Source organism: Equus caballus, chromosome 2 (genome assembly GCF_041296265.1).
Source record: "Equus caballus isolate H_3958 breed thoroughbred chromosome 2, TB-T2T, whole genome shotgun sequence".
In the NCBI taxonomy this organism is placed as follows: domain Eukaryota; kingdom Metazoa; phylum Chordata; class Mammalia; order Perissodactyla; family Equidae; genus Equus; species Equus caballus.
In genome coordinates, this window is record NC_091685.1 from 118,914,744 (window position 1) to 118,939,264 (window position 24,521).

Here is a 24,521-nt window from a genome sequence, read left to right on the forward strand (position 1 = left end):
AATAATTCCATAATGTCTTATTCACCAAAAACAAACTAGGAAAGACAAAAGCATCCACCCAAAGTTCTGGAGAATAATAGGCAGTCAATAAATATTTGTTGAATGAATAAACTTAAAAAGACAATTACAATACACCACTTTATTATTTTAATATTAATCTATAAATTTAACACAGATAAATTGCAACCTATGTTCTATATCAAAGGTTCTCAACTCAAACTGCATATTAAAATTATTAGAGGAATTTAAAAAATATTCTTGCTTGGGTCCCATCACAGACCAATTAAATCAGCATCCCTGAGGACAAAGCCCAGCGATGGGTATTTTGATTTTTTAATTTTTTATATTTTTTTGCTGAGGAAGATTAGCCATGAGCTAACATCTGTGCTAATCTTCCTCTATTTTATATGTGGGATACTGCCACAGCATGGCTCATGAGTGGTGTAGGTCTGTGCCTGGGATGTGAACCTGTGAACCTGAGCTGCCAAAGCAGAGTGCGTTGAACTTAACCACTATGCCATGGTGCCAGCCCCAAGAGGTATTTTTAAAAAGTTCCTCAGGTGGGTGTATTGTGTAGCTCAATTTGCAAATCATTTCCCTGGATTACGAAAGTGCATAAATCATAGAAAAGTGATTTGCATTTAAAATATAGGATAGAGACAGTGACATCCTATTAAACAATGACATCCTATTAAACTCTGACTTTTAAAATAAGTATCTAAGTGTAAATAAAATGACTTAAAAATGCAAAAGGATATCTACAAGAAAATCCATTTCTACCAGAAAATCCATTTTTGTAGAATTGTTCCAGAGCATCTGCCCTCCACAGGAAACATTTCCACAAGAGGATGCTCCTCCAACTGAAAATAATTGATGGAAATACTTTTTAAATGATTAAGTTATATTGCCTGACATTCTTAGTTTTTTATTTTCAAAGGCTAACAATGGGACTATATTTTCTTTGAACTTGTGAGAGTGGAAATAACTGCCTTAGTTTGGTCTCTGAATACTATCAAAGTTATTCTCAGCAACTATAGGTGGCAACAGGAAAAGTAACACACAGTTATCATATTGGTCATGGACATTTTCTGTGTAGATATTAAAAATGCCCTCTATATGCAATGTAGTAAATATAGCATGCATTTGTACATGACGTCATGCTTGACCTTTAGAAGGCCATCGATAAATATTTGTTGAATGGACAACAAATAGGTCTTCCTACACATTAGTAATGTTACAAGAAATGAATATATGTTTTCCTTTTAAATAAAGTATCTTTTGAAAACTTGATTATCAGAAGATAAATATGGTTTTATGCAACTCCATCTGAATAGTATACAGAAAATAAGGATATAATTAAACGATCATGGGCATCTCCCTCTGCTATAGAATCTAAGATTCTGTGGTCAAGATTAGAAACTACTTTAAAAGTTAAAATGAGTCCTGCACCATGCACAAGTTTAACAGGATATAATTAAATCATATAATACAAACAAACAAATAGGATAAGCTAGATGGAAGAGTTAATAACGGGTTTTTAATATTTATCACAATGTGGGAAAGATGTAGAAAAAAAAGCATCCTTTAACATGCTGTTCTACAAATCATGGACAATATCTGGTCTGTTCTATGCAAAAGTAAAAGTCTGCTTTACTGACCTTTACTGAGGAATGGTTTACATCCCCTTGGTCAACCACTTCCTTTGTACCACATCCTCATCAAGCCACCAAAGCATGATGAGTGATCCTGGCTACTATGCCACCTTCTAATGCCCACACACGTTGGCTCCCATTGGTGGAGTGACAGGCCAAACTTGGTTTTGTACCCAAACCTATTTATACCAAGTGTACATGTTAATATAATTTTTGTAATAAATAGTATATAAATAGTATTTTTCTATAAAAACTAAGGTAAATGGTTTGGAAATTCTCAACAAAGGTGGGTCACCAAAAATAACTGCTACTCAATTAGGTGTGTTCAGACAATGATAACAGATTGGAAAAAAATGTGCCAAAAGTTTAAAAAGGTTTTGCACTCAGTATAGTGTCTCTTTAAGATAATACACAGAATATTATATAGATATGGATGTTATAAAATACATACACACACACAATATAGTATGTATTACTAATGTTCTTTATGCAAGAATGACAAATTAGCCTTCTGGTCAATGGACCTATGTTCAAAGAAAAGATCTTGACTCCACCTCAAAATGTGTCAAATGACTTTATGTGTATTTATTGCATTGCCATTTTAGGATTCCCATTTTAACTGACTTAAGGCATCAGATAAGATTTAGGACTTTGAATATTTACATTTTCTTAACTGCTTGTCAAAAAATTCCCCAATGGTTTAAATGATACTATAAATATAATATTTTTATTTTAGTAGTTTATTTGGTAATTTATGCTCTATATATCAATGATTATACACAACATGAAACATGATCACTTTAAAATTATGCAAATCATAGAAATAATTGATGATAGCTGATCAATAAGTAGAGGGATGAGTCATATCTCAGAGTTCTTCCAAACTGTATTAGGAGATTGAGCTTGTTGGCTTCTGCTGCCACAAATGTGTTCCTATCCCTTTGATGTCCATTCCAGCAAGTATACAATGACCGTAAGCCCAGGGGAAGGCTCACAGTCTCAGAGCCCCTGCTGGGTCTTTCAAAGTCGTCGGAAAGGCAGAGGTTAAGGAAACAAACCACAATTCCAAACTGTCTCAGAAATTTCTGTGGCAGTGACTTTTCCTTTACAAACCGCTGCCCGACCCTTCTCTCTACACAATGACTTTATTCATACTTTGAGAGAAAGAACTCTGGACGGAGCAAGAGCAAAGGAAACTTTCTCTGATGAAAGAGAACTCACTTGGCTGCCCAAATGGCACATTGTATGAAGCCAAGGATGTGAAATTCACGTTAGTTGTGCAGCTGTAGTTCAACGACTACACTGAAATGATAATAACATTAAATTTAATTTTACTAATTTTACATAATTATTAAATGGTCTTGTGCTACTTGCTTATCACCAGCAACTAGTTCCAAATTATTTTTAGTGAATCTGTAGACTTTAGAAAACGAAATTGAATAGGATGCTTTCAAGAAAATCAATAAAGAACATTATTTAAGTGGAGTTTTTTTTAAGTTGAAAATTAGGTGAAAACATTTCTTTCACATGATTCCAGTTAAGCTGCTTGTAGCAAAGCCAAGAGCAGTTATGTCAGAGTGGTTAAGAACACGGACTTTGGGATCTGACAAGCTAGCTTTGAATGCTGGATCGGCCCTTCATGTCTGGCATATCTGTAATTACTAAATATTAATTATTGTTTTTAATATCCTTAATAACACCATTATGTGTGGGGGAAAAAAATAAAAATCTCTTCCCAGAGAGAGGAACTACAAAGTAAGAAGACTCACATAACAGACAGGAATAAGTTCCTATTTCCAATTCTTAACCCCAAATTCTGTTTCACAAAACGATAAAACTCATAATTCTAAGGAAAGGATCCAATCCTAAGAGAGGCAGAAAGTAAAGATAGGGCAGCACCAAAACATGTAACCAACAAATAAATAAGACCACCCATTTAGATAAAGGGGTGTTTGTTTAGTTAATATGGGCAATGATTTCTTATTACCCCTACTGAACGCAGGCATGCTACTATGTTCATATTTGTTTGTTGGCTTTTCACCTAGAAACTTGATTTCTAAGTAGAGTGGTTTTTGTTGGAGTCAGCTCAGCTAGACAGCGTAGAGAACAAGGTACCAGAAAAGCAAAAATCTCGCAGAGAGTTCTCAGAGGAGGTTTTGAATCCCCCTAGAGGTAGATGTGGTGGACATAGGACCACATGCCTCATTTCTGAACTTGTTTAGCAATAGTATTTAAAAAGCCAATTGCTCCTCTTTCAAAATATAGATCTGTATAGTTAAAGTCATTCACTTTAAGTAACAGCTGTGAGCCTGAGATCTCTTTGAAACTGGATGTGTAAGTTCTATAGTTTTGTTGATGTTAAAAGAATTTATTTTCGTACCAAACGTCAGTCTTATTCTCCACTCCCACTACATGTAAGTTGCTGGCGGGGAGGAGTAATGTTCTTCAGCAGTCAGCACAGAATCCAGCACGTATTTTACATCTAGTAAATACTGAAGGAATGAATTAGTTAATGAAATGAATGGAAGAAAAGTGGGTCAAGGTGGCAAAAAAGATGCAAGCTTGCCATCTGGTGGTAACTTGATAAAAATGTACAAACATGATTACCAGAGAATGGACAAGGTTACAAAGTTGACAGAAGACATGACTTTTAAAAACAGATGTGCTTGGCCACTAACGGCTTCACTTATCTGCGACGTACACATTCTTTCAAAGACACCACATTAGAGACATATATGTATAGATCCCTAATATGAAGATTTTCCTGGTATAAGAAATCATAGAGTAAGAAAAAGCCATTGATTCAGCCTTACCAAGTGACTCAGAAGTATAGTGCGAGGTAGTGACAAGACTTGTTTTTTTCCTGTATAATTTATTAAAGCTATACTTTAAAAACATTTTGGTGCGCTGGCCAAAGGTTCTGAAGAAAACAACCAGTGCTGTTCTCTCCCATCTAAATTCAGTCTGTGTCCTGCAGTTCATTAATAAATCATACTCCACTCTATTTAAAACTTCACATCAAACCAACTGTCTTGCATTTACCTCAATGTATGTCAACAGGGATTTGCTGTCAGCCTGAAGAATGAAATTTGTCTCTTTTTCCTCACATCTACCAAAAGAACTGAGTGTTCTAAAACTCTATGTGCATCATTCCCAGCATGGGGCATTTACTAGAACCTCATTCAGAATTGATTTGTTGATTTATGATCTTATTGTCTCTAAAGAACATCTAATGTTCTACTGTTGCTCCACTTTCCTACTTTACAAAGGGAAATTAAACAGCTGTTGTCCTTAGAGTTCAAGCTTAACGGGAAAAGTTAATGAACGCATAAATGCAAAGAGATGGCATTTCCACTGGAAGTCTCCCTCTCATGAGGCCTCTTTCAAGCTTTGCTCCAACTGAGTGGCAAGAGCATTAGCACTCATTATTATCACTTCTAGAGTTTCTCTGGCAAAGGCCAATGATGATCACTGTTCTCTCCTACAGAATCAGCATCGTATTCAAAACAGCAAAAAATTTAAAAAATTAAATATGTACTGTCATGATATAGAGTTTACCTACTAAACACATTCAGTTTTCTTTTTGAATAAAAAATAATAATCAGAACTAAGAAGAAAGTAAGGATGACCTGATCTCACGGGGACCCATCTGACCCCGTGTGAGCATAGCGTTCGGAGGTCAGGGTCTTTCCAGGGGCTGCCTGAGCTCCTGGTTAAGGTGAGAAGTTTGCTGTGGAGTGTTCCTACCCGCCAGCAGCAAGTGTCACACCCAACCACAGCAACAGCGCAGAGGAGCCAGAAAAAAAGAAGCCAGTCACAGAAAAAGGAACCAAGCATTATAAAATTTCACTCATACATTTTATATGGATTTATGTTGACTAAAGGAAGCTAAACCCCTGCATTAGTTGTGTGAATGCATTTACATCTGCATACCTCTATGCATGTTCTACAACATATTCACCAAAAGAAGTTCAAAACTAAAAGCTCAAAACATTTTGTAAGTGAAAAACTATGTGGCTTGAAAACCCACACACTGGAGCCGAAGCTGAGCAGAGCAGTCCCTCTTACTCACCGTGGTGGTGGTGGTGACCTCCTCCGTCACAACCTTCAGGGTGTCGACCACGGAGATGTAGCCCAGCCGCTTAGCAATCGCCAAGGCCGTGTTGCCATTCTGAAGAGAGTGAACGAGAGAAAGAGTGAGAACTGAGAGGGAGGACGGCGATGGGAGCCAATGAGCTCACCCGCGGCTCTGCATGAGCCAGCATTTCCTTCCAAAACAAGGCACAGCTTAGGAAAATCACTAGTTTTTACCATTACATCTGAATCGTCTTTGTAACTTCTCTAGACTAGAGCCCAGGTCACCATGGTAACACAACAAGCTGCATCTGCCTGCGCTTTCCAATAAGAAGCACTTGACGCTTTAACCCCGAGGTTGTCAAATAGCTCTACCAATACTGTATTCTGCTTAGGAAAGTACCTCTTGCACAGAGGATGGTGCCTCCAAAAACGATTAGCGAGCACCAAGAACGCGGATTCCTCAGCACAGGCCGAGCCATCTGCTGCAGGTAAGATGTCACCACAGGGGACACAGTAACATCTCTAACTACAGCTGTGCAGAGGCTCACTGTGCAGGGAAATAACACAAGCCAGCAATTCAGGCTCCCGCCCAGGCCACTCGGCATGCCGGTTTGTTTAATTGCACCGCTTAGTTTACATTTCAATGGCTCCACATCCCCAAGAGCTTTGTCTAAGCCTCGGAAACTGTGCGCCCTTAAGAAGGCCGGGCGGAGGGGTGGCCTTGCGCTCACATCTGAGAGCCAGCTGTAGTCAGAGCACGTTCCAGCGGCCGGAGTGCGGGGCCCCGCTCTCCCGAGAGACAACTGAGTCAGGCCGTACTCCCTCCCTGGCCAAGCACTCCCAGCAAGTCCTGCTGATTTCTGGAAAGGCCTTCCAGAAAGCCCGGGCTTTCCAGAGTGCGGGGGCGTACTTAAGGGGGCCGTATCTGAACTCAGCTCAGACAACGGGCGGCGTGGGCAGGGGCAGCCACGCCCCCTTACCGCGGTGGTGGCGTTGGGCTTGGCCCCGTGCTGCAGCAGGACATTGATGATGTGCGTGTGGCCCTGCTGGGCGGCCTGGTGCAAAGGCGTGTAGCCGTTCTGTCGATGACGGTGGCGGTGGACCGGGTGGAGATTTGCAGAAGGAGAAGGAAAATTAGGTTAGCCTTCGTTTGGAATTTCTTAAATCTTATTTACAACCAAATGGTCACGGATGCCTGTTTATCTGGAGCGCAGTCTCAGCAGCAGCCCGACACTCCCTCACACCTTATGGTGAGCTAAACAGAAAGAGACCAGCTTAGGAAAGAGCAAGACCGACAGATGCCACATTCTAACTGTTTGGTGTTTTCACCAATTAGCATTAAAAATGGGTATGCTGAGAGAAGATTTATAATGAGAAACAGTGTTATCAGAGTGAATTCTTCCCTGGGAAAGAGAAAGAGTAAAATGCGTTTAACTGAAAGCTGCAGAGGATCATAACACTGCTTGCTAGTCACGACCTCCCTGATAATCTTTGGGCTGGCTTTAGGGATGCTAAGTCAATGAAAGCAAACCTCAATCTTACATTCCTTTGAGAGCACAGCTTTGGCCAAAGAAGAGCACACTTAGAGAAAAGAAGGTTTCACTGGAAGCTGAGTGGTCCACTTTCAATTAAAAAGTCTTTAAAAATTAGGTTCTTTTTAACATTCTGGTCTAAACTTCCACTCAGATGAAACCCTGTAATCCATGCTTTGTGAGGCATTGCTGTCAAGGTTAGTGTGAAGCCAACCTTGCCCAGCACTCTAGTGGGGGGTCGGCATGGCACAGGTGGTTTGCATAATTACGTTAATTAATCAAGCTGCCCTGGAATCCTTGCAGGCACAACAAAATGTTAATAGCGACCATTTACTGAGCACTCGTTCTGTGCCAGGTACTGGACCTTATATTTATTGTCTCTCTTAATCTTTATTATCATTGTGAAAATGAGCGTGCTTGGGACATGGTAGGTGTTTCGTGAATAATGGGTGACTGAGTGAATGAACAAATGAGTTAATAAATGAATATTTTTCTCCCCATTTCAGAGATGAAACTGAAAATAACAGTTATATAATTTCTTCACAATCATTCTAGGTTCAGATCCTACGTACAAGATTATGATAGCCAATGGCTATCAGACTACTTTTTTATTATCTACCTGCCTCAGCCCTGATAAAAGCGTATGGATACATTTCAGACCCAATTGTCCTGGGCTGTAAGTTCTGGGTCACCCGTGCATACCTTAAACTTGTAAGAGTATGCATCCCTTTCATCTAGTGTCACTGCCACCTCGTGACCAACATGTCGACTTGCTTCTCCTGTCTACACGAAGCCTCTGTGCAAGGTGTCCAGGATTCCCTCTACGCTTTCACTGCAGCCCTTCAGTCCATGGGGATGCACCCATGTGTGTGAAAGTCTGTCAGTCCGAGTGTCCCTCGGTCTGGAACATCATCAGCTCTGCACGTCTGCTATACTCTACATCCCTACAACGGAACGACCCCAGAAAACCTGGACATAAAAATCTGAGAAATTTAGAGCTATCACAGGACTCTGCTCTCAAATCAGGTAATCCATGGACATTTGAGAAGCATAAAGTAAGTGATATTTCCTCTCCTAAAAATTCTCCCTTTGCACTGTGTTTACACATATTCTACCAACCAAACTTAATTCACCTCTTCAGTACCAGCCAAGTTAGTTCATTCAGCAAACATTTACTACCCACGGGCTATGTGCTAAATAAGAGGCGCTGTGCTCACATAAATTAATGATGCCATAGTCCCTTTCTTGCCCTCAATAGCCCACATTATACTGAGTCCTCAATGGACACTGTGGCCGGGAAGATGCCCCCCAGGCCTGATTTCATCTGACTTTTACCTGAAGCCTCGGGTGCGTGAGTGTATCTGTAGGGAAGTGGGGAGCAACTCAGAAGCTTTTACGTGACTATTCGGTTGAAGCTTAATCTTCCATCTTAGCCCCACCCTGCTAGGAACTGTAGACTCAGTTCTACAGAGTACTAGCCTCTCCCTAAACCCCTCTAACCCTCAATTTTCTCATTTATAAAATGGAAATGGCCAAGATTTCAAGTTTGGTGAAGGATCAAATATGTTGTCTGTGAAATATTTCTTTAATTTATCTAAAGTTATATGAAAATGCTAACATTATTTTTCTTTCTCATTGAAGAGCTCTATGATCTTTGTAGCATATTTTATAAAGAAAATTTTCCTTTTATATGCTGAAGTTCTAAACACTCTTTGCAAATTAATCATATAATTAACAAAATCTGGCTTGCCTCAAGCTGATGTTACAGGGTTTCATTCTAATTTTAAGCAATAGTCCCATAAAACAAGTTCACTTTTCCAAATTTTTAGACCAAGTCATGAATGTTTGAGGACCAAAGGCAACACATATGTTTACATTTTCATAGCAACCAAACAATTTTTCCGTAACTATGGTTACACATGAGATGTGATGAAGAAAACACAATTCCTTCTCCAAAGATGTCATTCTCTGTGAAAAAATTCTTGTGTTTATTAAAAGAACATTCTTTGAGGTATGTATCTATCCACTCCCCTGAAGATATATCAAAAGATATATTTACTTCCAAAAGCAAGTAAAATCTACATAGTTTACTTTAAAAAAAACTTGAAAGTTAAAATGAAATTTTTCTCTCAACCAAATGTCCATTTGAATGCAGACCACACCCCAGGGAGGCAAGTGATGTTATCTAGACAGTACATTTGGCTTCTAAATATTATAACCATTTCAACAATCCAACACTTAAAAACATATGATAAACGTTTGCAAGTTCTGCCAAAGTCTCACTTATGCCTTGCAGGAGAATCCCTGGATTCCAATAAGAAGGTCTTGTCTGCAGTGCTTATGTGTGAGCTGAGTCAGCAAAAATGGTGCTAGGTGCTACTACCTGAGAATTCACATTTGAGAGTGTAAATAAGTCTCAAAGTGCAATTTCATGAGAACTCAAGAAGTCAGAAGCTAGGCAGCAGCTACTCTTGCTAGAGTCGGATTACAAGCTTTGAATCTCAAATGTTAATAGTATTATTTATAATTTTGAAAATAACTTTATTTTTAATTCACTTATAAATATGCTTATATAGAGACATGATTTTGTTTCGACTTCTAAAGGATATAAAAAAACTGACTCTTCCTAAACTTCATATGTTTCTAATTAGTAGCATCTTGAGTGACAACTTTGAAAATTCCTAAATGTGTTCACAGTAATTTACTTGAGCCCACTCATAGCTGCAGTTAGGGATACCTGATATATAACTTAAGAAAACAACATGCAATTACTTATTTCTTTGGACCAAGGAACCTGAGCTGAGTTATATTATGCCTGGCAGCAGTAGTTATCTTGCACATTTCTCTTCCCCTTGAAGAGAGTGCACAATTTGAGTACACTGAAGTGAGCTGTTACATTCCCACCTCGCCTTGCTGAATGCCACAGGAAAAAACAGTTGGGATCCAGTCAGCTCTGCATTATCCTTGAGAACTTCCCACCCAGGCCTTACACATTATTGCCTCACTGAGCATGACCACATGATATTCCAAATGTGAAAGAGTTGGCGGGAATGATGAGAATGTAATTTGGTGCGGTCACTATGGAAAACAGTATGGAGGTTCCTCAAAGAGTTAAAAATAGAGCTACCATATGATCCAGCAATTCCACTTCTGGGTATCTATCCAAACAAAACAAAAACACTAACTCAAAAAGATATATGCACTCCCATATTCATGGCAGCATTATTTACAACAGCCAATAGATGGAAACAACCTGAGTGCCCATCAGTGGATGAGTGGATACAGAAATAGTGGTATGTGTATATATATATATTATGCTAAGTGAAATAAATCAGACAGAGAAAGACAAATACTGAAGGATCTCACTTGTATGTGGAATCTTAAACAAAATACAAAAAACTGAACTCATGGATACAGCAAATAGATTGGTGGTTGCCAGAGGCAGGGGGTGGGGGGTGGACAAACTGGGTGAAGGGGTTCAAAAGGTAAAAAGAAAAAAAAATGAAATAAAAAAATAAATTTAAAGTTTGCATTATTTTGGATGTCCTGTGTTCAGCTATCTCCTACTATTTTAGTGTGAAGAATCCTTTCCTCAGGGGTGAATAGGAGGTGATTAGAAAGAACATACATTATTTTTTATAATGAACCATCAATAAAAATAGAAAGACATTAAAAAGTATGTACTGGTAATTTTTAAATGTTTTATGAGTGAATTTAAAAAGGAAGCACTATTATTTTGGGGATATGGTAATCATAAAATGTTCAAGTAGTTGGAAAAGCATTATAGAGGTTGTAGTTTAAGGACAGATAAGATTTAAATAGACAAAAGAGGGAGCACCTTGGAAGAGGAAAGACTATGAGCAAAATGGGAAAATATTAGTTGGGAGAAAGTGAAGTATTAACAGGCTACAGTTTAGTTGTGGGAAAGTTACGGGGGGCCATCTGGAAAGTTGCATTAGGTCAGGTCCCATTACAGCGACTCAAGGAATGGAAGAGGACTCCTTAAGAGAGGGAAGCAACAGGATCTGATAGTGTGGAATAAATGTCAGGTAGGAAAGTGAATGATGACGGATAAGATTTTAGATGCAGTGAGTTGAGGTTACTGACTTGTAGCAACGTGGGAATCAGAACAGCATACGCAGCAGTAAGAGCGGCCCCTGACGCTGACTGCCTGGGACTGAATTCTGATTCTGCCGACTAATACTTTGTGACCTTAGACAAGTTCCTTAAAGTCACAGTGTAAAATAGAGGTAGTAATAGCATCTGACTATGATGTTACTTAAGGATTAAGTGATTTAATATACCTAAAGCCATATATAGTGTATATATGACTCATAGCATACATTTAATGGATATCAGTTTTAAAGAAATGAAAGGAATGCAGTCTGGGCTGCCTGTCTGTCTTTCCTCACAAGGGCGTCAGGGCTGGGGGAGGGAGCCAAGGCCCTGCAACGGTGTAAAGGTGGTGAGCCAGAACATCACGATGTTCTCCAGGTATCTACTGTATCCTGCAGTAAAGTTTAAATCCATGTCAGCTACCTGAACTTTGTAATAGAAGTAGTTCTGAAGTTAACCTACATAACCCATCAAAGGTTATTAGAATGAGAAGTCTCAAACAATTGTACAAACTGATATTACTTATTCAAAACTGCTTTAGAAGAACCAAAAAGAAAAAAAGATACATTTGTAGCTATGGTGAGCTAGCAAAGTGTGCATATGGCTGAACCTTTTTGCTTATGGAAAATGAAAATGAGTACAAGTATTTTACCTTGGTTTTTGCGTTGACATCTGCCCCCTGCTTCAGAAGAAAGTTGACCATTTTCACATTTCCATAGTGACAGGCCACAATTAAAGGAGTGTAACCAAGCTATAAATAATAATAAACAAATAAATTACCTCTCTAGTGGTTAATACTCAGGGGAGAGCGATTAGGTAGAATTTCATTTGCGATAAGATGGGAGAAATTCTATTTGTACATATATTACTTAGCAGATGATATAGACATAGAAATATGGATAGGAGCAGATCCCTGAACACAAGGTACTTAACACCAGCAAAGGAGATCAGATGTGTGTGACTTAATCTGACAAAGAGCTAAGAGAGAGGCACAAATAACAGGACCTGATAACAGGAGGAGAGACTGAGCCTGACAGGAGGATCTTGAGGAGGTGTGTGAAAAATGTAGCTATGGTGGGCTTGAAGAATTTAATGGCATAGAGAGGGAAAAGCTATTTCAAGACCAAGGGCATGGAGGCAAGCAAGTACAGGAAGAAAACAGCAAGCTGTCTTGACTAGCTGAAGCAATAAGGGAGGAGGGTAGACTTAAGTCTGCAAAACTGGAATCATTTTGTAAAGGGTCCTGATATCATGCTATCCATTTGAACTTGATTCCAGCCAAACTGGAGAACCATTATAGATTTATGAGCAGGAGAGAGTCATAATTAATTGAGAATGGACTTTTAAGGAGGGGGGACTTGGACTTGGGGTGACTGAATGGGGGCTACTGGGAATCATCCAAGTCAGAACCTGTCACAGTATTGAGAGCAATTGCTTTACCTTCGTGTGAGCATCCTGATCAGCCCCATTCTTGGTGAGAATATCAGCAACATTCACTTTATCTTCCTGGGCTGCAAGGTGTAAGGATGTGAGTCCGCTCTACAGAGAGAATGGAAGCAAAGGGGTACATTTGAAGAAGAAAATACATTGCATCCTCTATAATATCATGTCTTGAAAAAATCCTGGAAAATTCATAGCCTCCCCCCAGAAACTGTAACTTTTGATGGATCTTGGACTTTCCATCCAAGACATATTCTCTAAGTTAATCAACACTTGCAGCAAGTTACATTTTCTATATTGGGTACTTAAATTATGATGTAAGACTTTAAAATAACTCAGCTAATAAGCTTCCAAAAACATTCATTTCAAACCAATCTGTGCCTCCTGCTGAATCTATTTATCCAGTTAAATAATTGATCAACCAACTACTACTTCACACTTTATAACCATAGCACAGTCTATATTTTCATCAATAAAATAGCACATCAATGTAAAAAGTGTACAGAGTTACAGGAAATGCGTTCAGAATAATTTTCTCCAGCACCCAAAGATAGTATACTATTTTTTTTGGTTCCTCTAAATGGTAAATAAAAAGTAACTCCATCATTTATATATAGCACCATAAACTGGCCATTTTTATGTAAATTGCTTGGCATATATACATTGAGTAATTATTCCGGTTAGTTGAATATGTAATTAACATTCAGTAAGAATTAATAAAAGATGAAAGAATAGAGAAAGGAGGAAAAAGTGGTTTATTCTGCCATAGATAATCTAGCAGCTTTACTATATGTACAAGTAGCATCCATCAAGGAAAACTGAAATTTAAAGAATATCTTCAAAACCTAAATCATTTGTACGTTTGATAGTATTTTTTGAGTACTTTTCATATGCCAGGATGTGTTTTAGGCACTTGAATTTACCAGTGAACTGATTTCAGATATATATGTACCATTTTTATGAATTAAAAATAACACCATCAGAAACATTGCAAGATCAGTTTCATGTCCAGAATTTTCATTCTACTTAAAATTTTGCATGATTTGTTTATGAATTTCTTGTGTTTATTTTCAAATAAAGATGTGTTTTTAACAGGCAATAAACACTTACATGCCCCCTTCATAGACTGATGTTAAATGAAACATTCTACCATTGGTTTCATGGTAAGGATATCCCCAATAGGGCAAATGACCCCCTAAATGGCATGGTTTCAGTGGCCACAAACAAATCCATGCTCAGACTGTATTGACCATCTGGCTAATACACTGAATTTCACCATAAGGCTCCATCACGTTCATTCTGGTTAAAATGCAAGTATCTTTTGGAGGGCTAACTCTATCATTAGCTCTCACGATACTTTAAAACAGGATCTGTGGGACTTTGATAGAGAACAGAGAAGTGCATAAGGGCAAGTGATGTACTAGAATACTTCTGAGGGGAAAAAACAGAATAGCACGCTAAAGGCAGTCAAAACAACCTGTCTTTTTTATAGCTGTTTCCAAAGGACAGATGCTATATAATCTATTTACAAATGCTAAGAGCAATTTACAAGTGAGTCTCCAAAAGCACTAATTAACTCAACAGTGAGATGTAGAAAACATAGAATTGTATATTTGTGGAGAATCCTAAGAAACTTAATTTTCACTAAACCCACACCATGTGTTACAAAAAGCATTAAGAGATCTAAATTGTGAGCTAACATAAATATAGGCTCCCATTTTTAGTTTCTCAGCAGCTGGCTCTACTGGGGTAGATATAAGTGTAAGACAGATATAGAATAGATGAGATTGACAATAGATAGAGCTACAAATATATACGTAGAGAGAAAGACAGACAGACAGACATGTACTTGTAAAAACCTAGACATTTTTATATTTGAATAATATCTTTTCCCATATATGTCTGACTGTTATGCTCTTATAGTTAATATGCTTGCCCACAAAGGCTATTCTCTGGGGAAAGAGTGACATGATTAGGGTGCTTTATTAAAAACACTGATTCTCTGACCACTACCACCACCACCATCCAAGACAAGCTGAAGATGGCTCGGAAATCTATATTTTACTGAGTTCCCTACCCCTACCCACAGGTGCCTCCGATGCTCAGCTGGGCTGGAGAACGACTGGGTGGTGGGCATGGCCCAGCAGCTTAGAAGCAGTTGTTTGGGTCAGACTCCAGATGAAACTGTCACCCCTCTCTCCTCTTTCTCTCACTCTCTCTCTCGCTCTCTGGGATGTGGAACCAGGCCCACCAGGTGCTGCAGCAATCTGGGCTGATGCTTGAACTGCGTGACATTAACTCTTGGGAGCTATGGGGTAGCCTCTTTGGTCACATATGCAGAGAAGCAGAGAAAGCAGATCTACCAAGAGGGGTAAAGGAAACTGACTTTCAGGGAAAAGTCAAGATGCAAAAATGCAGCCGTACAGACGGAGAGTCTGAGAGGCCCACTCCTCGCTTCCTTGTGGTTTCCCAGTCCTCATAAGGCTGGACTCCTTTACTGTCCTTGAATTCTGTAAGACATCTCTGTTGCCTTTTAATACAGCCCCTCTTTTTGGTCCAAGTTATCTTTGATTAGTTTCTGTTTACGTTCGTCCAAAAGACTCGACTAAAACAGGAGGTAAAAACAGAATACCTTGGTTGACATGTGGATATTGGCTCCCTTATCCAGAAGCAAGGTGACCATATCGGTGTGCCCCTCCTGGGAGGCCAGATGGAGTGGAGTTACTCCTTGTTTTGTCACAATGTTAGTCTCTGCTCCATAGTTCAAGAGTGTGGAAGCTATCTGCATTTGATTCTTCTTGGCAGCAATATGTAAAGGAGTATAGCCGTTCTAAAATAAATAAATAAGTAAATAAAACATGTATATATATATACACACACACACACACATATGAGGTGCTTACTATATATATATATATAGTAAGCTTAACAATTGCCCTAATATATACCTCTCAAGGAAATAAGAATTTCTAATCAGCAGAAAAGCTAAACACGTTAAAAGTGAGTTTGTAGTAAATCCAAATTCTTACTCGTCACGAGTTTCCATCCAACAATACCCAAATCTTTGCAACCAATGTCACAAGGCACCCCATCCTACTGTGAGACAGATAGAGACACAAAAGCCCCAAAACTTAAAGTCTCCCCCTAATATTGATTTTCTCCTGAAGAGCAGCATGAAGCAAGCCAGGTTCCTCTTCTTCATGACCATTCTTTAAACACCTGGAAATGGTGTTCCTATCTCCCTTTAGTCTTCTCTTTTCCAGGCTAAACTTCTCCATTCCTTCAACTATTCCTGACTGAAGCCCCATTGCTAGACCTCACTGAGGATGACTCGTTCTGAACTGATTCTAGTTTTCAGTGTTGCTGTTGAATGGTACTACCCGGAACCGAATGCTATATTTCAGAGATGGTTTTAATTACACAGGATAAAATGGAATTCTCTCTACGATCTTGTTATAACACTCCTTCTAATATGCTTCTGGTTCGATTGTACTTTTTTACTCATTCGACAGCTGTTTAGCGAGGACCCAGCATATGCCAGGCAGCATGCCAGGTGTGGGGGTACACAGGTGGACAAGACACAACCCCATCTTTAAGGGGTTGCATTCTACTGGAAAAGATATGAAACAACAAAATTGGCTTATATTAATCTTGTGGTCAGTTAAAATCCTGGATCTCCCCTTCGTCTCTACAACCTGCTGGCTCAAAAGCAGAAATATGAGGCTCCTAATTTTCTGTGAGAGTTCATGGAGAGGACCAGAGGAACTCGTACTTGCCTTACAAGAACCAAATTTTAGTCCCCATACTTCGCTAAGAGAAAAAACAAACAAAACTCTGGAACGAGGGTAAGTCTGGAAACTATATTGTTTCCTTTCCTTTTCTTTATCAAGCCTGGTAGAATTTTCCATGAAAAATGTGTGGTTGAAATAAAAAACAGTGGCTTTGCCATTAACTGTGACACGCTGAAGGGAAAGACAACATCATGATCAAATGCTTCTTGTGAGACAACCGTAAGAGGTCATTTTAGGTCATGTTATTTCCTGAAGTCTAGCTGCAAAGTGTACTAAAAAAAAAAAAAAAACAAACCCAACATTATCTATCTACTTTGTCCCCTTTGCTCCAAGCAAAAATAAGCATCTTTCAGTCCAGATGAATGCTATTTCTCTTTAAGCTGCTGAGGAAATCCAGCAGCTCTTCTTGGAAGTCTTTTCAGGGTCTGATCAGGCCCCAGATGCTCTAGGTAGTCTAGAACGTCAGAGCTGGACCATGGGCTCTATGAAGAGAAGGGCACACTGGCTTTTGTGGGGCCTGTAAGTTTAGGCATCATTTTTTTGCTACATTCTGTTTTCTTCAGTCCCGACTTTCCTCATTCCTGCAGCACAGGCTCTACAGAGGTTAGGTAAAGTATCAGAGGAAACCTACCAAGGCGGGGTAAAGTCAGAGACTCATGTGGAGGAGGACAGGGGCTTCTAACACACCAAAGCAAGCGGTCATCAAAGAGTGCCAAATTTGGCAATATAAGAGGTCTGACTCTCCAGCAGATAGTCGACCTGCAAGACCTGAAGAGCCCTCCTGCTCCATGTAGAGTAAAATTTTTTGGAATCAAATAACCAAAAAAATCCCCCAATGAAGATTATGAAAAAGTTCTGGACTCTGGTAGAAAGCAAAGAGGTTCTAGGGTCCAAAGGACCGTGAGTGTTGTGTGTGTGTTTTCGGGGGGAACTGTAGTGAATAGAGAGTCGAAAGTAGAGATGGGGCTGAGGGTTCAACCAACTAGACGCCTCTTAGAGCGGCCCCAGAGCTGAAGGACTCATGCTCACCGAGAGGCTGGGGCAGATGAGCGGGAGACACTAGAGGAGCCTCCTGAACACCTGCCCTACTGTGGGCTCTGGAGCAGAGGATTGCTCTGTCTCGTCTTCTGGACTTTGTCTGTGGCCCAAGAGTAAGGACCATACACTAAAGAGGCGAGAGATCAAGGCTACATTTGTCTCTTTGGGAAAACCACAAACATTATTGTATAATTTAGGTCTTCTCTCCCAAGTAGACTGAGAGTCCCTTGTGGGAGGAAAAAACGTGTTTTATAGTTTTTCTACAATCCTTTCCTTATACTAATAAGAGTTCAAATAAGTGTTGTGTTGGGTATCGATGAAGTCTTTTACAACTACGTTAAAAATGGTCAACCTGGAAAGCTAATGAAAAAAAATACTGGCATGTTAAGTGAGCAGGTATTTTTTATTCCATTGAAATAGTTGCTCAGTCTTCATTCTTTCATACAAACTTATTGAGAACCCACATAATATTGCATGAGACACCTCAGGGATATGCAAATGAACATGACATGATTACTGTCCTCAAGTAGTTTATAATCTAGTAAGAAGAAAGACATAAAATAAATGCAGAATTGATGAGATTACAGAGAAAAGGGTATAAAGGAGGAAGAATGGTATGTGCAATTATAAAAACTTTCCCTCCTTCTTTGACAGTTTAAATATTTTATTGTAAGTTGTATATTTGTACCAATAAAATATGCATATTTATGTATACATAGATGTATATATGTAGATGTATATGTAAGTATGTGCACAAAGTTGTATATATATTTATAATATTTTATTATATATAATGTGTTTACATACAAAATATATGGCATTATGCAGAATATACTTCTACATAGAGTATTCCATCTTACTAAGTATGTATAATTTAAATAGACATGTGAGTACACATGTAGATATTTACACAATAGAAATGGAATAATTCTCTCTCCCCTGCTCTGGGACACAGTGGACCTGGTGGTTAAGACTGCTGGCTGTAAAGTCAGGTTGCCTGAGGTCAGATCCTAGCTGTCACTTAGTCATGTGACTTTGGACAAACAAAATAACCTATTTAAATCTCACTTCTTCATCTATAAAATAGAAATCATTATAACACCAACCTCATGGGATTATTATGAGATCAAATGAGATATTTCATGTAAAGTGCTGGACACAGTGTTTGCCACATAAATGACAGTACCTGTTGTTTTATTACGTCATCTAATAGCATCAGTTTTTTCCCACCACAATACATACTTTTTCTTTCTAAATACACCCTGATATGCCCTCAATATACGTTTGCTGAATGAATCAGTGAAAGATGCAGTGATGACCTTATGTATTATACGACATTGATGTACACTTCCAGTGTAATGAGAAGGAAACCGGGAAAGGCCCTGACCAAGGGTACAAGTCTTAGCTGGAGCTGTTTCAGCAGTTGGTGCTACATAAACACCAAAAAGGCATTCCTAGCCTAGGAACTTAAAAGGATGTATGCTATAGTTACCATGGATAAAACCTTTAAAAGGCAAAGAAACAATGAGTCACTCACATAGCACAGTGAAAAATCTGAAGTCAAGGAATGAGCGAATCAAAGGGTATGTTATATCCTAACATGCTGTCTACAGGGGCAAGAAGAAACCTGCACTGCCTTTATTATGTTTCATTTCTCCAATTCATACTTCAGTCTCTAAACAACGAGTGTTGGTCACAAAGTCATCTCTACTGGTTCCTGGGCACATCCCCTTAATATCTACTGACTTTTAAAAAATCTTAAAAGGCTTTGTGGAAGCAACTGGTAGAAAGACAAAGAAAGAAAAAAGATGTCAATACCAAACATTTATTACTAGGACAGCTTGCAGTTATACCATTCCACGTGTTTAAAAAGCAGTTCCCTGCGCTGTCAGAGTATAGTTACACCCCATGTCTGTAAATCCTTTTCTGGGGTCCTCACCTTGGCAGTGGCATGAGGGGAAGCACCCTTCTCCAGTAAGAGCAGCGCCACCTTCTGGTTGTCATAATGAGCAGCAACATGGAGCGGGGTAAGGCCGTTCTGTAAAGGGTGTGTTTAAGTCTCAGCATTAATAAATAAGCGTTAGCTGCCCTGAAGCTACCAGGATGCACAGACACTGATATCGATTAAGTCCGTGTTAATTAATTAATACAGTGAATAGAAAAAAAATAATCAAAATAAATACCTAATGATTTTCATATTAGAAACTTAACTAAAACTGAAAATGACTGGTTGAGCTTATAATTAGCACACAGCATCTTTTTTTTTTGAGGAAGATTAGCCCTGAGCTAACTACTGCCAATCCTCCTCTTTTTGCTGAGGAAGACTGGCCCTGAGCTAACATCCATGACGATCTTCCTCTACTCTATACGTGGAATGCCTACCACAGCATGGCATGCCAAGTGGTGCCATGTCCCTACTGGGATCCAAGCCAGTGAGCCCCAGGCCACTGAGAAGCAGACCGCGTGCACTTAACCACTGCGCCAGCTGGCCGGCCCCCAGCACAGAGCATCTTGATGTCCACCATAAATAAAAGTCTAAAATGCTAAGTAAGAATTACTACAAGAATAATGCAGGGATTCTTCCTAATACAGGCAGGACCTGGGCCCCGTTGTGACAAGAGCACACATTTGTGGCACAGCTGTACACGCCGTCTGGATCGGTGTGTTTGTGGACAGGTCATGGACAGACATCTCCATCATGTCTATTTGAGATTATTTCATCAGTTACATTCATATTCCCTTCAGAAGAGTGAGAAAGACATCTTAAAATACAAACTTCCAAAGCTCCCAACTTGCCTGAGTTATATAACTAACAGTTTTTACTGAAAACCTTTACCTTCCCAGCGGAATCGGCAGCAGCACGGCGTTGCAAGAGAAGTTTTGCCACATCCAGGCTTCCATACTTGGCTGCCACGTGCAGCGGAGTAAAACCCTTCTGGAAATGTGAAGAACGAAAGTAAAATGCAGTATTTATTTTTGTGACTCCTAACAAAATCTTGTTTATTTGTTAACATGGTAAGCAAACTATGTTGATTCTCCATTTGGGAAAAATGCTGGAAGCATTAAGTCTCTTAGCCATAAACAAGGACTAGGGTAAAGAATGAAATTTAACATGCAAGAGTTTGGCTTGATAGACTAAACAGAAGAAATTTTATTTTAAGGGTTTGGAGACTGAAATTTTACTTTACGCATTTGGGATTTATAAAAGCCACTAGTGTCAGTAAAATGGCCCCAATTTGTGAGTGGCGGGAAAAAAAGCCTGTCTTTTTCTTGCCTCTGAAATTAACAGGATTGAGACCATAGCTGCCTTCTCTCCAATCCTTCTCTTTCTTTCTATCCTTTTTATAATACCTGAATTCCAAATTTCTTCATTTAAATTTTAGGATGTTTCAACAGCCATGGTAAAAAGTATCTAATTATTTGTAATTCAGTTGATTTGTATTTTCTGCAGAAATAGCAATGGTCAACAGAACAAAAAAATGTTTCCATGAAAAAGCACCTTTCATTCTGATTGTGACCGCCTTTCCCAGAAGACCCACACCGTATAAGAGACCAATTCCTTTTGTAAAACACGCTCTGCTTCTGGCGTGATGTTGAACTCATTAACGCTAGACTTTAAACACACTGCGGCTTTAAAGCTTTTTTAAAGACTGCTCTCCTGCACATTTATATGTACAGAGTCAACGTTTTGTATGCCTATCCAACGCCCCTCTGTTGTTGCAGAGTGTGTTGCAGACACAGCCAAGTCCCTGGCCTCGGATCTCAAGGATGGCACAGTTCCTACACCATGATCTCAAATCCATCCTCGTGGCCGGACAGTCTCACCACATGCTCTTCTGGGCCTACGGTGGGAGCAGGAGAATTCGACAGCTGACCAGGGGCTATAAACACACAGCAACTACGCCTGGGTGAGGTGATCTGAGGTATGGCTTCTCCTCAGGACCATTGAAGCCCTCATTGTAACACAGAATATCCCCACGAAACAATATTGCCCTTGTGCAGGGTCACCACACTAATTATTTTTAACTAAGATGCCACTTTTCCTTTTTGCTTCTTTTGGAACATTTGGTACCAATAAGTCCTTGGAGGAGAGTGAATCTCCCGCTTTTTCCAAGTATGGGACACGTAGAGGAAAGATTTCCTCCTTCTTGCCTTAGTCCATGTCAACCAACACTTGTTGTTACTGCTCTCCTCCCCCACTCAGTGCACACAATGACTGGGGCAACACTCGACTTGAAGGAGAGTTCTTTGACACAAACCACGTGGTTGGGAAGAAAAAGTAAACTCCTTATCCTTGAAGTCCTGCCGGAATTGCGATCCAGCCCCTTTATAAATTTGGAAACTATTATTAGACAAAACTACATAGAATCTTTACTGTAAAATCACAAACTAGAGGTTGGAAAGCATCTCTTGAGTCACACATCTTCCTTCTTCCCCTGTGTTAATCTGAACAGGATTTCTTTTACCCGAGGATATTTATAAACACTTAAATAGCTTTCATGATGGTAAGTGAACTACTCTTCAGAACCCAGTCAGTTCCACTGCTGAAGTCCTTCTGTTTATTAGTTTCTTCCATTTTATTGCTCTAATTGACTATGGCTCCAGATATATTTTTTAAATCCTAAAAATCTTTGGAAGATAAGGAACTATGTTTTATTCTCTATTCTCTATTTCTATATTTTACATATCTGAATTTCAAGGATTTATCACCTTCGTCGGATGAGACCATCACCCAGTCTCTCTTGGGTAATTATTACTATTATTATTATATATTTGTTGCTTAGTTTATGACTTTTTAAAAATAAAATCCTTTGAACTCTTTGGATTTCAGTATTTGAATAATTACCAGTTTCTTACAGCATAACATGCTTTACAGCCACAGGCACCCAGATGAGCCTTAACTGCGGGTGGGCTGCTCCGACTGCTAAGAGGACAGGTGCCACGCCACCACTGTGGTTCAGACTTGCAAATGGGCTTCTCCCCAGATGCAGTATTTCTGCCTATTTATTTTGAGAAAATTGAAAATGTCTTTTAATGACCTGAATCACTGTTGTATTTGTGGGAATTATTTTGCCCTGTGAACCATTCACTCTTTCTAGGCCTAACGTGTCTCATTTTCCTGCTCTTCTGCACTCGTTCAATTACTCTTGCTCCACTTAGCCAAGTGTGTTCATGTTTCATTCTAAGTCACACCCAAATAGTGAATTTCAAATAGAATGTATCAAGTGGAGAAAAAATTACTCTGCCCTAGCAGGGAACTGTGAACATAAGTAGAATTCAGGCCGGTGTATATCCTTGGTTAGATGACAGTAATAATAAATAAAGTGTGACTCTCCAGCAAGCTCTGTGTAGACACTGTAAATACCCAGGCAAGAGTGTGGCTGGTAAAGATTAGAGAGCAGAACAGGGATGATAGCTGATACCAGGGTTGGGCAAATGCAAATTAAGTAAAGTGAACTTCTAGATACTACTAAAACTCTTAACAAATATTGTTCTGCCAATTTAATACATTTTCATTTTCCTTGTTAGTAATACTAGTTCAAAGTATTTGGGAATCTCCTTGGGAATACATCAGAGGTTTTATAATGGAAAGGAAGGAGAAAGTAGCCCTTGCTTTCTGGAAATCAGCTTAGTTAAAGCACCAGATACCTGTACTACAAACAATACTGGCATTCATTAGGGGAATGGAATCCAGCACTCTTTATTGAAGATATTATATGGACTCTTACAATCCCCTCTGATCATTTAGAAAATGAATCTAAAATATTCAAAGAGAAAGAAGTGAGTCAGAGGCCTAAAGGAGATGGACCCTTCTTAATGATCTGTGTAGGAAAGGAGAGGCACCCCACTTCAGATTCCTTGTGCTCCATGTTGCCATGAAGCCATTCCCCTTACCTTGGTAGCTAAGGAGTGGGCTGCCCCTGCTTCCAAGAGGACTGATGCCACATCTACCTGGCCTTCCCTGGCAGAGATGTGCAGTGGAGTGTACCCATTTGTAGTGGCCGCATCTGGATGAGCCATATGTTGTAGAAGCAGCTGGACAATTTCTGTCTTACCCAGGCGAGAGGCAATATGCAAAGGCGTCTGTTCCTCCTACAACTCAAGTCAAGTACAAAGTTAGTGCCGGGACAAACCAAACTTCACTGATAATGTATTTCACTCAGATGTTTCATGATGTCTTCTTGGCATCTCTAGGAACTCCTACCTAAAATGAAATTATTACTACTCTGCCCACAATTTATCTTATATTTTGCTATAGAAGTGACCTGTTTTGTCACAAAATCTTCCTTAGGTTTTTTAAAAGTATGTACTTCCATGAACTCGGTCATTGTTTTCTGGCCAGACCAAAATGTTTCTCAACTCATTAAGGCTTCAGCTCTCACTTATGTTTAAATATAAACCAACTCATCGTTCTGAATAAGAAGGAAATCTAGTCCAGAAGTCCTAAGACCTAGATTTACATCCAAAGCTTTCATTAAGAGTCAGTATTTATTCCGGGAACCGTATCAAGAGAAAAAGAATGCGGAATGCTGGGAAAACTTTGTTCTTACTCCACTCAGCAAGCCAAGGATACAAATGCTGGTCATTTTGCTCAAGGAGAGACTGTGGATAAAGACGATAGTGTAATCTGATTTAAAAAGATGTTCCAGGAAACATTGCAGATGAGTCTGGGACTTGCATCCAGGACTTCAAAGATGAAATGGAACTCTGGCAAGAAGCAAATGGGGTTCACCATCTGCCAAGTGTTTTTCATTTAAAAACACAGAGAGGATATAGCTGGTATAAAGGACGGGAAGAACATGTTTGAGGAGGCTCAAGAAATCACCTGACTCTAATGTGTAGCCAAGAAAATGTTTTCAATATTAAGTAAACCA

At 39.3% G+C, this 24,521-nt stretch overlaps 1 protein-coding gene across 50 annotated transcripts in view; it reads right to left on the reverse strand.

The window, feature by feature from the left end:
• Positions 1–24,521, reverse strand: part of ANK2 (ankyrin 2) — a 618,697-nt gene that overhangs the window by 78,233 nt on the left and 515,943 nt on the right. For 41 of the 50 annotated variants that reach the window (XM_070259760.1, XM_070259771.1, XM_070259758.1 and 38 more), the window contains 8 exons: positions 23,542–23,739; positions 20,483–20,581; positions 19,586–19,684; positions 15,450–15,647; positions 12,818–12,916; positions 12,030–12,128; positions 6,710–6,808; positions 5,725–5,823 (listed from right to left, as the gene is read on the reverse strand). In XM_070259760.1, coding sequence (XP_070115861.1) covers positions 5,725–5,823; positions 6,710–6,808; positions 12,030–12,128; positions 12,818–12,916; positions 15,450–15,647; positions 19,586–19,684; positions 20,483–20,581; positions 23,542–23,739 — 990 coding nt within the window. The remainder of the gene's footprint in view (positions 1–5,724; positions 5,824–6,709; positions 6,809–12,029; positions 12,129–12,817; positions 12,917–15,449; positions 15,648–19,585; positions 19,685–20,482; positions 20,582–23,541; positions 23,740–24,521) is intronic. The other 9 variants (XM_070259800.1, XM_070259795.1, XM_070259770.1 and 6 more) reach the window with 1 other exon arrangement.